The 17,153-nt window shown below is 38.2% G+C and overlaps 1 protein-coding gene across 3 annotated transcripts in view; it reads left to right on the forward strand.

Moving 5' to 3' along the window:
• The window catches only part of LOC124723239 (isocitrate dehydrogenase [NAD] subunit gamma, mitochondrial), a 123,089-nt gene that overhangs the window by 25,756 nt on the left and 80,180 nt on the right, over positions 1-17,153 (forward strand). For all 3 annotated transcript variants that reach the window (XR_007006552.1, XM_047248435.1, XM_047248436.1), the window contains exon 5: positions 5,690-5,880. Coding sequence is in view for 2 of the 3 variants with exons in the window: in XM_047248435.1 (XP_047104391.1) it covers positions 5,690-5,880 (191 nt within the window). In the remaining variant the exon portion in view is untranslated. The remainder of the gene's footprint in view (positions 1-5,689; positions 5,881-17,153) is intronic.

The following is a 17,153-nucleotide window of genomic DNA, read 5'->3' on the forward strand; positions in this document are numbered from 1 at the left end:
TGTAAGAAGTCTTCAAACCACTCTCATATCTGTGAGAACCAATCCCGTATGCTTGGACTATTGTTAACAGCCTGCATTGGGGCACCGTGTCAAATACTTTCTGGACTCTGCCTCTTACCTTTTGTCTATAGTCCTCAGGTAATTTGTGGTCTCAGGCACATGGTTCTGTGGGTTCAACATAGGGACGCCTCATTAATATTTTGAACCAGTTTCATGTACAGATATCAGACACCTCTCATCACTGTTGAGGTTATTTAGAGGTCTGTGCAGTATCGGGACTGAGTCCTCCGACCTACTGTCCGGCCCTACAGACAATGTTTTAATGATGCAGTCATCATTCAAGGCAATAGTGCATGATCACATCACGTCTACCTAGTGAACACCTACCTCCAGGAGGCATAAATCAACTAAATCGAATGACCAACAGTATCTGCTGACATGAACCCAGCTGAGCACTCTTGGAACAGGTTGGCGCTGATAACCTCGCTGTTGTGCACCCTAAAACACTAATCATCATCATCATCTTGGAACAGGTCGAAGCTTGCAGTGTGACGTCACAGTAAACCACCTCATACACTGGATACTTTCAGGAGGGCCACTGTCAAAGAGTGGAGCAGAGTTGTACAGCAACATGATGACCACCTACATTGGCTGCTCTGCAGTTGATAGTTAAATGCCTGATAGAGGGTTCATCGAACCATCTTCAAGCTATCTCGAAAAGATTGCGCTCTGATTTTTTTTCTTTTTTTACAAAGATCATCTCTCCCTGTTAAGGTGGGTGCCAGAAAAATATTTTCAAATTTGGAGAATAGAGTTAGTAATTGAAATCTTATGAAAAGATCTTTGTTTTAATGATAGCAACCCCAATTCATATACCATATCTGTTTTAGTCTCTCTCCTGTTGTGCTATAACACAAGAGAGTTTCCTTTCTTTGAACTTCTTTGATGTCATCTGTCAGTCCTATTTGATATGGATCCCACAGAACCACTCCAGCAGAGAATTGACAAGTGCTGTGTTGGTAATTTCTGTAGTAGATGTTTTACTTCTTCTAACTGCCAATAAAACTCAGTCTTTGGTTAGCCTTCCCCACAACATTATCGCTGTGATGATTCCAATTTGAGTTATCCATAACAGTAATCCCCAAGTATTTGGTTGAATTCACAGGAATTAGATTAGTGTGATTTGTCATTTAACTGAAATTTAGCACACTCCTTTTAGTACGCATGTGGGTAACGCCACACTTCTCATTAATTAGAATGAATTTCTACTTTTCACACCATACAGATATCTTGGCTAAATCATTTTGCAATTGATTTTGATCACTTGGTTGCTTTACAAGGTGGTAAATGACAGCATCATCTGCAAACAATCTAAGAGGGCTGCTCAGATTGTGTCCTAGATTGTTTATATAAATCAGGAAGAGCAGAGAACATATAAAACTTCCCTGGGGAATGCTAGATATCCTATTTTACTCAATGACTTTCCATCAGTTGCTACAAACTTGAACCTTTCTGACAGGAAATCATGAATCCAATCACACAACTGAGTCAATACTCTGTTGGCATGCAGTTTGTTTAGAGGTCGGTCGAACAATCCGCAAATGTACTACCAGTTCATAAGTGTCCAACAGGCACAATATTTTGGTGATTGTACGTGTTGCCATCATCAGATGTGCTGACGAAGTGAACCCCCTGCGAGCTGCTCCCTCTGTGGTTTGCACCCCTGGCCACATGCCGGTGCCCACGCAGATGCTAGCATCGGTGTCTGGGATAGTGTTGATGTAAGTTCTCTATGCACCCTGGTTGCCCGATTGTCTTTTCTACTGAGAGTCGTCTTAACTAAACTCAGTGCTGGTTCCCAAACCTTGCTAAGATTATGGTTGTAGTCTCAGTTAATAAGATTGTCCCTGGTGTGAATGTCTATGACCCCTCTAACGACGCTGTCCCAGTACTTGGAAGTCTCTACCAATATCCTTGTATGTTTGTATGCCATCGCATGATTCTCGGACAAACAGTGTTCTCTGAATGCTCCCTTGTTGGGATACATCAGTCAAAAATGCCTCTGGTGTTCTCGGCAGTGATTGTAGACGGTGCACACTGTCTGTCCAGTGTATGTCTTCTCACATTGACATGGAATCTGGTAATCACCGGCCTTCTTCATCTTTGACATTTCCCAATAATGCTATGTTTTATTGGGTGGGCAAAGAACAATTTTTATTTGATGTTTCTTCAGTATGCATCTGATTTTTCCCAATAGTGCACCAATGTAGGGTATGAAGGCAGTGCCTGCCATTTTGTCCACGATTTCTTTCACAGATTGCACTGTTGAGGTGGGGAGGAGAGCACGCCTAACGTGCCATTTAGGGTCTAGTTTTTTTGGAATACTGTTTTGAGGTGTTTCAGCTCCTGGAGCAGACTCTGTGTATCTGAAATGGTGTACGCACTATGTACTACTATTTTTAGGTCCCCATTCCTCTCTGAAGGGTGGTGGCAGCTGTCTGCATGCAAATACAGGTCATTGTGTGTTTTCTTCTGATACACACCATGACCCAGAGTGCCATCAGCTCTTTTATTGACCATGACGCCCAGGAATGATAATCTTCTTTCTGCTTCAGTCTCCATAGTGAATCTGATGTTGGGATGTATGGATTTCAGATGTGTAAGGAAGTCAAGGAGTTTTTCCTTCCATGGGACCAGATGACAAATGTGTCATCCACATAACAGAAAAAAAAGTGAGTTTCCACTTGGATGATACCAGGGGCTTCCTCCTCAAAGTTCTCCATGTACAAATTCACGAACACAGGTGAGAGTGGGCTGCCCATTGTGACTCCTTCCATTTGTTCATAGTATTCTCCATTAAACAGAAAATATGTGGAGATCAGGACATGCCTGAAGTTGCTTGTGAGGAACAGGGTCAAAAGCCTTCGACAAATCTAAAAATATGGAATCAGTTTGAGATTCCCTGTCAGTGGCACTCATTACTTCATGTGAATAAAGAGCTAATTGTGTTTAACAAGAACAATATTTTCTGAATCCATATTGGCTATTTGTCAATAATTTATGTTAGAGGTAATTCATGATGATCGAACACAGTATGTGTTCCAAAATCCTGCTGTAATTCAGTGGCTTGTATGTATTTCCTTTTTTGAATATTTTTGTGACCTTGGCAACTTTACAGTCTGTAGGTACAGTTATTTTATTAAGTGAGCAGTTCTATACAACTACTAAATATGGGGCTATTTTATCAGCATATTCTGAAAGGAACCTAGCTGGTGTACTATCTGGATCAGAGGCCTTGCCTTTATTTAGTGATTTAAGCTGCTTTGCTACACAGAGGATATCTACTTGTAAGGTATTCATGTTGGCAGTTGTTCTTGATTTGAATTTGGAAAATTACTAGGTCTTCTTTCGTGAAGGAATTTTATAAAACCATGTTCAGTACCTCTGCTTTAGTGGTTACCATTGCTATCATGTAGGGAAGGTATTGATTGTTTCTTGCTGCTGGTGTACTTTTTTGCTGATGTACTTTTTATATGAAAAGAACCTCTTTCAATTTTATGCCAGGTTTTGAGACAGAGTTTCAACATGGAAACTATTAAGGGCATCTTACATTAAAGTCTGCGCTGAGTTTTGAGCTTCAGTGAAACTTCACCAATTTTGGAGATTTTTTGTTCTTTTAAATTTAGCATGCTTTTTCTGTTGCTTCCACAACAATGTTCTGACCTCTCTTGTATAGCCTGGAGGATCAATACCATCTCTTATTTATGTATTTGGTATATCTCTTTCAGTTGCCATCACTACTGGTTATTATAATTATTAGTATTATTCGAACCACATCTGGTACATGCTTACAAAATTAGATTGGAAGGTGTGAAGACTCTCTCTTAGGAGGGCAGTCAAGTAGAATTTTTAACTGATTTTTTAAATAGATTTATTTTGGTGGATTTGGATGTTACAGTACTCGGTCTCACTATGATGACCTCGTGGTCACTAATACCTGTATTTATTATGATGCTCCCTATTTGCTCAAGATTATTTTTTGTCTCTAAGAGGTCAAATATATTTTTTCAACCATTATGGACAACATGCTATGGGGGAGCCTATGTTGTTAGAATACACAAGGTGAAGCTATATCGGATTGTGTTACCCATCAGGATATTTTGATTTCACCAATGTGGATTTTCAGACTGCCTGCCTTTAGTTCGGATTTTTTTTTTTTTTTTTCTTCATTTCGTGGTAAGGTTCCTTGTTTACTTCTATAATGCTCATTCTTTCATTCGCTGTGCCCACTGATATTCGCTGATGGCAGAAAACTTTTTTTAACCACATAAATGGTAAAAAATTATACTCCTCTCTTAAGGAAATAAAATCACTCTTACTGATGTAATTATTCTGTTTCATATCTCCTCTTTGACTAGTTATTTATTTATCTGATTGTTTCAGCCATCTATGGCACACTATTACACTACTGCCTTCACTTCTTGCACTATTTCCTCTTTTTCAATTATTTCTCTATTCTGTCTCAATCCTGCTTCTTTGTATTACAAGAACACACATCTTGTTCTTGTTTTCTTGCTGGATGGATTTTTGCTTTCCTATATCATCTTTATTGATCACACACTTGACAAGGTTCTGATTCGCTTCTTTCACCTGAGGCCCTAGTTTCTTTGCTTTCCTAGTATGTCAGTATATTATTTGCAGTCCTTTTGTAGATGTTCATGGACACTTTTATTGTGTGTTTGTGTCCTTGCTTACCACATTTTTATATGTAATGTAATAAATGACCATTTTCTATGTAAATGTGTCTGCGCCTATCCGTAACCAGGTGTTTTCTGTAGAATTAAATAAATATTCTATTGGAGTCGAAATCATATTGACTTTTAAATACAGGAGTTCATTGGCCATATGCCTCGTAAGAGTGTTTTTATTCAATGTTGTGGAGTGGTGTCGCAGTTAAAAATTAATAATTTTTATTATGAAGAAAAGTTTTGAAAACAGTTTAGCATACTGACTTTAATAGTGCTGTTGTTAGTTTTAAAGTGTCTAAACATTAATTTTTATTCCATAATATATGACCAAAAATCTGTTTATGGTGTGCATACTAGGCAGAGGTATAGGAGGAAATAATTTTGAGCTAAATCATAGTGTGGGTACAATCACGAAAAAAGCAGCACTGAATTTTTTAATCAGCAATGGATGATTCATATAATAAATAGTGGAAATATGAAGAATGTGTGATATGAACGTACGAGTTGTCAAATAGATCTTTGCTCATTTATTTAAAAGTGCATTAAGTAAAGAAAATGTAATATGTGATGGAAATGCTATTGTAAACAAGTAGCCTTAGCTACAGCTAGCTGTTTGTTATGTGATATTTAACTTTATATTTTATACTCATAGTATCATTTCTACACACACCTATGAAATGATTTCTGATTATATTGAATTGTAAAAATACTCATAACTTGACCTGCATGCTTTGCTTCTCCCGTTTTCCTTTGTTTTGTCAATTTCTTTTCTCAGCATTTTATTAGTCAGTAGCCTTGCCCTGTCAGTAACTTTTGCCCAGTCAGTAGCTCTGCCCAATTAGTAACGTCACAAGTGGCAATTTATTTTTCAAATTAAATATTTTATGTTGTCATTTTAGATACAAATTTTAGTGGTAAGAACAATTTCTCTAAATGTGCAGGTAACATTGAAACTGGCAGTATGAATCGAGCTGTAATATCACGAAATGTGGCTTTGCGAAATGAATTGGATCTGTATGTGAACGTACTCCACTGCAAATCTTATCCTGGTATTCCCACAAGACAGAAGGGAGTTGATATCCTAATTGTAAGGCAAAACACGGAAGGAGAGTATGCCATGTTGGAGCATGAGGTGAGAACATGTTTTTTTTACTTGTGTACTTTTACTTAGTGTGGTTGAAAGTGAATTAATGCTTCACACTTCATTCTTTGTTGGTCTCCTTTTCTTTCCAGAAATTTTTAATGATGTTTGCTGAATAAATATAAGTTCTTTCTTGCCTATAGTTGACAAGAAAAAAATTACACTTTCATAGCACAATTTTTCTGATTTCTGTTAATGAATAGAACAGTGTTTGTAACATTACTAACTACTGCCTCAGATCTGCCAAATCTTGCAACTATTATTATGTTTTTGCACTTGCCCTCAAAGTATGCTGTTTATTCTATTATTATTATTATTATTATTAGTCGCAAAGCTCCTAGAATGGAAGATGCTAAGTAAAGATGGTTCATTTTCTGTTCTTCTTGTTCTTCTGATTTTCCACTAGTTTTTCATTGTTTGCAAGAATTTAGCTCTTTCTTCGCTCCATTTTGTTCCGGTTCTTCAGGCTTTTGGCTCTGGTTTAACCTCCCATTTTTGTACTTTTATTCTAAAATTGTTCCTTATGTCTATTTCTTCTTTGCTGATTTTGATAATTCCAAGTCTTTTTTTTAACATTTTGGATCCATTCTCCTCCATTAGTAAGGGAACTATGTACTTTACTATTCTTTTTGTTAGTCTGTGTTCAGGAAGCCTCATTGTGTGGCCATAGAATTTGAGGTGTGTTTTCCTCATGTCTGTCTCTGTGTTGGAATATTCTTCAATTTTGGACATTTTCTGTAGTCTATATATATTCTCGGTCCATCTTGATCCCAAAATTTTCCTAATTATTTTTCTTTTTTCATTCTTTAGATTTTCTGTATCAGTTTTCCTGTTTAGTACCAAGCTTTTACTGGCATATAACATTGATAGTTTAATTACTGTTTTTTAATGTCTGATTTTGGCATTTAAAGAAAAGCATTTTTTATTATAGAGGTTTTGCACTGATCCTAAACCTTAATGAGATTTTTGTATTCTTTCTTGTTGTGCATATTTTTCAGAGATAATTTCTCTTAGATATGTAAAGTGTGATACTCTGTTAATTTCTCCATGTTGGTTTGTAATTTGAAAATTCCTAATTTTCTGTTGTAAACACCGTCTTTTCAAATGATATTTGCAGGCCAACTTTCTCTGTGCATTCTTTTAGAGTTTCTATCTGTTTTATAGCCATCTCACAAGAATCTGCCAGTATTGTGAGATCATCTGCAAAGGCTGAGAAGGGGATTTGTAGGGTTGTGGTTTTTTCCATAGTGAAATTTGTTTCCAGCAATTTTCTTCAAGTTTCTTTTCCCATTCTTCCATGACTCTATATAGAACTACACTGAAAAACATCAGCTTGTCTAACCCCAGTTTTTATCTTGAGTTTGGTTAGGTTAGCCCCAGTTTTTATCTTGAATGGTTTTGAAAGTTTTCCCATAAATTTCACTTTGGATGTTGTATTTGTTAATCTCTGCTGAATGATTTTCTGTGATGCAATCCTTTTTCTTCAAGAATTCTATTATATTATGCGTGCAAATAAATTTTTATATTATGATGAGCACTGATTTATTATTTAGCTTATGGCGTAGTACATACATCACATGAATTAATAATATATAAGTAGTCTCTATTGTAGACATTAAGAAGAATCCATGTAAGATGTACAAGTCATGTATAAAGAAAGAAACTAGTCAAATACATAAAATATATACATTCACAAGATACAGTATAACCCCAATTTTATATTCCCAGCATTAATAGTTTCTCACCGTTTACAATATTTTTTATCACTTGCATCAAATTTTCCTGGTCCACAATGTTAATTCACATCTGACTTTGCATCAACGTATTTATAATCTTCCCGTGATTTACGCTTTATGAAAAAATGTTTGTGGAGAAAAAAATTGATGTAAAATGATGCTGGCCACCAGGTGGTGTTCACAAACATTATGTGGTTAAGTTTTTTGACACCAAGGTGCTCTGCTTAGCGGACTTGAACCTGTAAACGTGTGAAAGTAGGAGCTGTCTGTTCCCTATCTCCTGCCAATGCCAAGCTCTACTCGGCATGGCACCTGATGGGAGTAATTGGGTTCGTTTCAATAAAGATATGACCAATCACAACCATTTCCAAACTGTCTCTGGTGTGCATGTGCAGTTTCGTGATTGTTGTGACACCTGTGTCAAACAGTATTCAGCGTGATTTGTCATTTGGCCGCTTGTAGTGCTAATTGACACCTTCATTCAATTTGCATTGCTCAAATGTTTTTGGTTTAAACAGTGCCAATTACATATTTTTTCATGCTGACCATAATGTATTTTGAGAATTTATTCTCATTGCCAAGTACAGTATTTACATACGTATTTTTGTGATATTACACAAACAAACAACGTGAATGATAGTTTGTGTTTGTGTGGTTTTCTACATAACTGAGGAGGAACAGTACCTGATAACCTCAAAAAGATGACTACAGTGCAAGAGATGCAGAACAACACATACACAAACACCACACAAAATACTTTTGTAAATATTAACACTTGACAGCGAAAAAAAATTCTTGAAATGTAACATGATACGCATGAAAAAATATGGAACTTGTGCAGTGTTTCATTGTTTAAATAATGAATGACAGCTGCATGCTTTTCAGAAACGTTGGTTATGATGTGTGAAATTGAGTCAAACATTTCTAGTTCCTACACAGTTTATCAGCTTCAGTTACATCAATGGTTTTTATTAGATAATAAACCTTTAGTAGTTAGTAAAAAAGTCTCTGACAATTATTTTGATGCATATTATGTACATATACTGCATATTAAGTGTGAAAATGCAAAGGGGTATCATATACATAACTTTTACAGCTTGATATGTTATTTCCCACATTTTACATTTTCCTGTATTTTACACTACTTTTTTGAAAAGTGTATAAGTAGGGTTTCACTGTTCACTATATACGGAAACACAATACAGCCAGATGAATGACTATTTGGTCATACACTATTTAGAGTGGCCAAGATTTTTCGAGGCTGGTTGACTCCAAAGTGTGCTGAGGCCAGGCACATTACGGATAGCAGGAGGTGCCTCTTTGGCCCACTGCTCTATCCAGCAATCACTTAGCCTGAATGCATGTTCATCTATTCATCGAATTCTTGTACTCTTTAGGGGTGGATCTCTAGAGTGCAGTGTGGTTCTCTCACTGTTGGGGATGTCGTGACGGATTTGTATAGTAGTAGAAATCAGTATAAAGGCGTGGGTATTTGTAGGAAAATTAACATTGTCAGTTGGAGTACTTGTGCACAGTGTATATGCAATAGTATGAGAGCCAGTATACCAACAAATGCAGTCAGATGGTATTGCGTTTGATGTCAGTAGTATACCAGGGTGTGTTGTGTACATAAACCATGATTGTGACAATGCCACACGGAAAACAGTTGTCATGTGATGGAAAAAGTAAAAATCAGTGCACACAATGAATTGGAACTCTGTTTGTCAAATCACCAAGAAGTGGAACTATTCAAGTATGGTGATTGATAATTTTGTTAGATTGGATACACGATACGGGCAGAACAGGATATATGGGCAAAGTAGAAAATTATTTGATGCATAGAAACAGTTACTTTTCGGCATAGCAAGGGCCACAGACTGTTATTCTTCTCAACTTGCTGATTTACAGTGATCTGTAACTGCCAGACATGTACGACAAATTTGGTCACTTGACAAATATTTAGCATTCAAGAAACAACTGCAGAAATTTGCTCTAACACCCAAACATAAACAGTCTAGATAGGAGTTTCCTGAAAAACACATGTCATGGACTTCAGAATGAGAGAAAGTGATATTCAGTGATAAGAAGTAGTTTAATTTAGATGGGTGGGTGGATTTCAATATTATTGGCGTGGTCTAAGAACAGAGTAGCGAGTAAGAATGAGCAGAAATTTTGATGGCGAAAGAGTTATGGTTTTGGCAGCATTCTGCGCTAAAAGTAAATAGTGAACTCTAACATGTACACTAAGATGCTGGAGACAGAAGTGATTAGAGTGTATGAGGACTCAGTGGATGAAAGAAAATTCAACAAGATAATGCGTCTGTGGATGTTTGTACTACAACCAAAAAGTAGATTGGAGATAAAGATATCAATAAATTGCTGTGACCTGCATTCATGCCCAGATGTGAACCTCAAGGAGAACCTTGAGGAATACATCCACGTTGTGTTTGTTACAATGGAAGGCAATTTGAGGCCACATTTTAGCTGAAAACAATGATAAGAGAAGAGTGAGCAACAATTTCACTTCAAGAACTACAAACTAACAAAATCAATGCTGAAGAGTGTTTTAGAGATAATTAGAAAGAACAGAAGTCAGAAAAAGTAGTAACAATGCAATAGTACAACAGGTCAGTGAGTGCCTTTATACAGATTTCCATCCAAGAAATGCGAACACCTTATTTTGTTACTTGTGTTATGAAAGAAACTGTGTAATTCCATAATGATTTCGTATGTCTTATATGTATCTACTACGTTCATAATAAATTCATTAAATGTTACTTCAGACATTGTAAATTACTTTCATAGGAACCCTGCCTTTACAGATTTCCACTACTGTAGAAGAGGGTAGCTCAACCTTCCTTGCGTTCTCTGATAAGTGGTTTCTCGCATCTCAGATGGGAATGAGCTATATTGTTTAGTGTGGGTTGCCAGTAGATTGTGGTTGCCTCTGTTGCGCCTATTATAAGGCACACAGTTGTAGTTGGACAGTGATGCGACTAGTGTGAGAACTGTTGAGTCAAACCCGTTAACAGTATTGTGCTACCAGACGGACAAGACCTAAAGCTGAAATCAATAGTGTACTGTCTGAAAATCCCCGTGAAGTGCCAGCACATGCAAGATTTTAGTGTTCAGAGTTTGGCAGCTGTGTTTGATAGTTGATTCATGAAGCTCAGTGATCTATCCAGGCTGACACCTAAATATTTTGGATGTTGATTGTGGGATAGTAGTTTGGTCTCAAAGCAAATACGGAGTTCTCTGTTGGCTAATTACTTGTCGAGGTGGAATGTAGAGACTTCTGTCTTTGTGCACTGGGTTACAATCTTCAGTGGGAAGAGCATTTCCCAATTCCTCTATAACAGGATCAGCCTAGAGATATTTAATCTTTCCAAAAGTTTGTTAATCATGTTGAGCAGTGCAGTTGGTCTATAGTTTTGTGAGGAATCATTTATTTTTCCTGGTTTTAAGATGGTGGTGATCTTGGCTCTCTTGAGATGGTGGAGAGCATTGCTTGTGTGCAAGACATCAGTGAAAAATCTGGCAAGCCACTTTTCTGTATAGTTGCTAAAATATATGAGGAATTAGGTATGGATGCCATCGAAACCAAGGGCTTTTCCTTTTCACTTCTTGAAGAGCTGCTGCGCAAGGTAGCCGCGCGATCTGAGGCACCTTGCTGCGGTTCGCATGGCTCCCCCATCGGAGGTTCGAGTCCTCCCTCAGGTGTGTGTGTGTGTGTGTGTGTGTGTGTGTGTGTGTGTCTCCTTAGTGTAAGTTAGATTAAGTAGTGTGTAAGCCTAGGGACCGATGACCTGTGTGTGTGTGTGTGTGTGTGTGTGTGTGTGTGTGTGTGTGTGTCTCCTTAGTGTAAGTTAGATTAAGTAGTGTGTAAGCCTAGGGACCGATGACCTAAGGAGTTTGGTCCCATAGGAACTTACCACAACTTTCCAGATTTCTTGAAGAGCTGCTGTGATTTCTTCCATGCTGAAGGGGACCTAGTATGTGGTTTATGTGTTGCAGGCTGCATTAATGGTCTTTAGCTCTTTTTTAACTGTGATTGTATGCTTTCAGTCTTGAGCTCTTGAGGTTGACACAATGAGGTTAGTGACTTCATTTGGTGACACAAAGTCGCATGCACATTCCCCATAGCTTCCTTAGTGAGTACCAATATTTTTTACTTGACATTCTAAAATCCAAGCCTTAAACATCTCTGCCCACTTTTTGTGTGTCACAGTATCAATATTGTGAAGTAATTCATCTACTATGTCATGTCTCCACTTTTCGGGAATTCCTTATACAAGTTCTCACACTCAACAGTGCAACCATGGATGTATTGCTTCCGTAGTGTCGTCTTTAACTTTACTGATAACTGCCTCAGCAAACCTCTGATAGTTCTTATTTCATGACATTAATCTCATGCACTTGTTAAAGGTAGTGGAGGGAGCCTCCCCGTCACCTCTTTTGAAATTCCATCTAGCTCGCAGAAAAGATCGTATTACTGGGATACCGATAAGATGTCGGGACTATACTCCTGCTGCTAGGCTGCTGATCAGAACGTGTCAAACACAAGGTGTGTGGAATGCTCCTCAGTCCAGTCAATCAAAGCATCTCCATTTTCATCTTTTTCTTTGTACTTCCAGCAATGGTGGTGACTGTTGAACTCTCTGAGATAGACTGTAGCATGGGGACGAGTGTTCAACACATTTTTTAGCTGGTTGCAAGCAGGAGATTTGTAGGCATTAATGACAGCGATTTCACCAATCTTCACAAATGCTTCATGAAAATTGTCGGTGGAAGTGGCTGTGAGAGATGCATTTTCAGTATTTGATCTCAGATATTGTGCCCCTTGAGAGAAAGGTTTCTGCTGATTAAACATGTGTTTCCTGTATGACGTCCAGGTTGGTATCTAAATTGGATTGAAAATCCTCAAAGATGAATACAGTCAGTATCACAGTAATTATGAAATAGATTTAAAAAAATACTGTTAGTTTGCGCAAAAATATTCAGAGTTTTTTTGCGAATTTCTTTTTGTTTCTTGTCACGGCATGTTTTGAGATTATCCCATCATCTGATGACCATAAAGTACATATGAACATCACTACTTTGTCAGTCTAGTTGAGTTTCGTCAATTAAAAATTTAATGCTAACAAGAAACCTAACAGGGATAAAGCTAGAACTGATATCGTTATCACTTAAAATGTTTTGTAAGGTTTGACATTCAGTTGTCATATTCCCTCCATATTAAAGTGACAAACTTATAGCGACACTCCGAGCTTCCTAGACACGTGGTCCATGGAAGATTCATTGGTTGAAATCATGCTGTGATATGTGATGTAAGTGTGATGAGATCTCAGTGATGGTCTAATGCCAGTTGTGCTGACTCGTGTAGCATTATCCAGGATGCACATGTAGTATCCTACTGCAGATATGAATAGTGGTACATTCCACTAATTTTATAGAATACTTAAAAAGATGTGTGTGTTTCGATTTGTGACCTCATTACATCTACTGAATATGAATGTTTTTTTTTAATTGATATTGTAACTTGGCCAACAGGACTGATACTGAGTATGAGCAAACCCAAATACTGAAAGCAGGTTCATTGTACACTATGTGATCAAAAGTATCCAGACACCTGGCTGAAAATGACTTACAAGTTTGTGGCGCCCTCCATCGGTAATGCTGGAATTCAATATGGTGTTGGCCCACCTGTAGACTTGATGACAGCTTCCACTCTCACATGCATACGGTCAGTCAGGTGCTGCAGGGTTTCTTGGGGAGTGGCAGTCCATTCTTCGCAGAGTGCTGCACTGAGGAGAGGTATCGATGTCGGTTGGTGAGGCCTGGCACGAAGTTGGCATTCCAAAACATGCCAAAGGTGTTCTGTAGGATTCAGGTTAGGACTCTGTGCAGACCAGTCCATTACAGGGATGTTATTGTCATGTTATCACTCTGGCACAGGTCGTGCATTATGAACAGGTGCTTGATCGTGTTGAAAGATGCAATTGCCATCCCCGAATTGCTCTGCAATAGTGGGAAGCAAGAAGGTGCATAAAACGTCAGTGTATGCCTGTGCTGTGATAGTGCCACACAAACAACATGGGGTAGAATCCCCCCCCTCCATGAAAAATACGACCACACCATAACAACACCACCGCCTCCGAATTTTACTGTAGGCACTACACACCTTGGCAGGTGACGATCACCGGGCAATCCCCATATCCACGCCTTGCCATTGGGTAGCCACATTGCGTAACGTGATTCGTCACTTCACAGAACGTTTTTCCACTATTCAGTCGTCCAGTGTTTATGCTTCTCACACCAAGCAAGGCATCATTTGCCATGTACTGGCATGATGTGTGGCTTATGAGCAGCCGCTTATCCATGAAATCCAAGTTTTCTCACCTTCTGCCTAACTGCCATAGTGCTTGCAGTGAATCCTGATGCAGTTTATAATTCCTGTATGATGGTCTGGATAGATGTCTGCCTAGTACACATTACGACCCTCTTCTACTGTCGGTGGTCTGTCAGTCAACAGTCATGAGGTCAGCCTGTACGCTTTTGTCCTGTACGTGTCCCTTCATGTTTCCACTTCACTATCACATTGGAAACAGTGGACCTAGTGATGTTTAAGAGTGTGAAAATCTCGTGTGCAGTCGTATGACACAAGTGACACCCATCTGACCACATTCGAAGTCTGCGAGTTCCACGGAGCACCCTGTTCTCCTCTCTCATCATGTCTAATGACTACTAAGATCGCTGATATGGAGTACCTGGCATTAGGTGGCAGTGCAATGCACCTAATATGAAAAAGTATGTTTTTGGGGGTGTCCAGATACTTATGATCACATAGTGTATAAGTACAAAGCAGAGCACAGACAGAGCTGAACTGCCTCCTCAGCACTGTTGCTGATACGAAACAGAATTTTCGTAAAACATTCCAATATTTTTTTAACAAAAAGTTTCTAGAATCTGTTAAAAATCTCAAATATTTTGTGACCAATACTGGCGAGTCTGAATCAAACCTGCCACTTGTGCATCACCAACAAGAAACTGTAAACACTTCATCATACTTTACAATATTTAGGCTGCAGTATTGCTTTCACTCCTAGGAAAATAGTGACATGCTGTTTTAGATGATTTTTCAGCATCATAGTTCTTGATCTGGTCAAATGATCTTGATATGATGGCACTTTGAGCTTGCTTGTGCATCACTGGGCCATTATGGCCTCGCCATAAATATACTGTTTAGAAATACCCACTCCCATCAGTGCTTTGTGAATGTTAAGTGGGTTGTAATGTTGTATATGAAGGTAGTCACAATCATTGATTTGCGTTGCAGGACTATGTTAGCATGCAGAGAACACACATAAGATCATGTTTAAAAGGTCCTTGATTATGAATTTGGGATTAAAGTAACTGCCCTAAAGAAGGCAAAGCAAGGTACACAAACAGATATCCCATTGATGATGTGGTTATGTATGTTATTAGACAGCATTTTCTGCTATGTTGTGAATGATACTAGAAAATACCAAGACTGTAAAAATTTCACAGCTTTTGTCACTTGAGAGTGGACTTAAATTCTAATACAGAGTGTATACACCCCAGGCCAACTGGGAAATCCAGAAAATACCTGAGAATTGTTTCAGCCACAAGAAATCTGGAAAATGCCTGGGAATTTTTTGACTTCGGGAAATTTTTCCTTATTTTAGTTTTCACTTAAATTTTTGTAATTTTGACTGATAAGAACAGATAACTCTAACGAAGAACTTTACTTTAGCTCACTGCCGCAGTACAATATTGCAATAGTAAAACATAAATAAGAGAATAACACCAAAATAAAACTTCAGTTGCAAAGAAAATCCGCCATTTATAACAACAAAACACTGTGGGGCCTTTTCTCGATGAGTGATTTGTAACAGATCGTGGGAAAATATTGTGATTGGTGGTTTGAGAAGTGTTACTTTCAATGTAAATTTCCTTTTACCTAAGATGAGTTGTGTTACAAGTGAGAATGACCAATGAATTTCTTAAATTGCAGAATATTAGATTCTCATTCAAGACTTAACTCTGTGGACCAGCCCCTAAGAAAAATTTCAGTCCCAGAAGACCAGCCATTTATGCCTTTATTTAATATTGTACTGGCACATTTGTGTTTGATATACCTTAAAGGGTAGCACACACACCAAGAAAGACCAGGTTTCGAGACTAATTTTTCATATTTATATTAGTTCTCTCATGGATCACAAATTTTGCAATAATGATGGCAAAGAGTATAACTAAGTGCAAAGTGAGTTCTTGAGCAATTGCAAACATAATTGGCTTTTCTATGGAAAAGTTGGAGTGCTTGGTGGAACATGTATTCAGCCAGGTAACACACAAAATGTTTAGTGCACAGTAGTGAAATTCATAATCGTGCTTGTCAGAAATATTCAGCTGCTCCAATTTAAGCTGCGTTCTTGGGACCCTGCCTAATCACACACTCAGAAAAAAAGCAAAAAATATTTTGATGGCCAATATTGTATGTGAAAGCTTAGCTTGTAGCTATGCTTATTAATTGAAACCATTAACTTCACATATCTGAGTGTTTGCACTACTTAACAGTGATATTGCAATTGGCCGACTACATCACTTGTCCTATGTTCTGAATATCTGCTGTCATTGGCTGGTGAGGTCAAGTGACATGGTCTATGATGGCTGACATACGAGGGGCATTTGAAAAGTCCATGCAAAAATAAAAACTACTTATGTGTTTGGGGTAAACCTTTTTTATTTTTTGACATAGTCTCCTTTTATACTTATACACTTCGTCCAACGCTGTTCTGATTTGTTCATCCCTTCCGAATAATAGGAATTGTCCAAGTCTGAAAAATAGCTATTAGTTGCTGCAGTCACCACCTCGTTTGAATAAAATCTTTGCCCCGCCAGCCATTTCTTCAAATTGGGGAACAAATAGTAGTCCGTGGGAGCCAAGTCTGGAGAATAGGGGGGATGTGAAATGAGTTGGAATCCTATTTCTATTAATTTTGCAACCACAACTGCTGAGGTGTGTGCTGGTGCATTGTTGTGATGGAAAATGACTTTTTTACGGTCCAACCAATAACGATGAACAATATGCACCTGTAATAGCTTTACTCTTTTCCAGATAGTCGAGGAGGATTATCCCTTGCGAATCCCCAAAGACAGTCGCCATAACCTTTCCAGCCAAAGGAATGGTCTTTGCCTTTTTTGGTGCAGATTCTCCCTTGGTAACCCATTGTTTAGATTGTTGTTTGGTCTCAGGGGTGTAGTAATGTATCCATGTTTCATCTACAGTGACAAAACGACACTTAGTCCTGCGGATTCTTCCTGAACAGCTGCAAACCATCCTTGCAACACTTCACACGATTCCGTTTTTGGGCAAGTGTGAGCAATCGTGGAACCCATCTTGCGGATAGCTTTCTCATGTCCAAATGTTTATGCAAAATATTATGTATCCATTCATTCGAGATGCCCACAGTACTAGCAATCTCACGCACCTTAATTCTTCTGTCA

Source organism: Schistocerca piceifrons, chromosome X (assembly GCF_021461385.2).
Source record: "Schistocerca piceifrons isolate TAMUIC-IGC-003096 chromosome X, iqSchPice1.1, whole genome shotgun sequence".
Lineage (NCBI taxonomy): Eukaryota > Metazoa > Arthropoda > Insecta > Orthoptera > Acrididae > Schistocerca > Schistocerca piceifrons.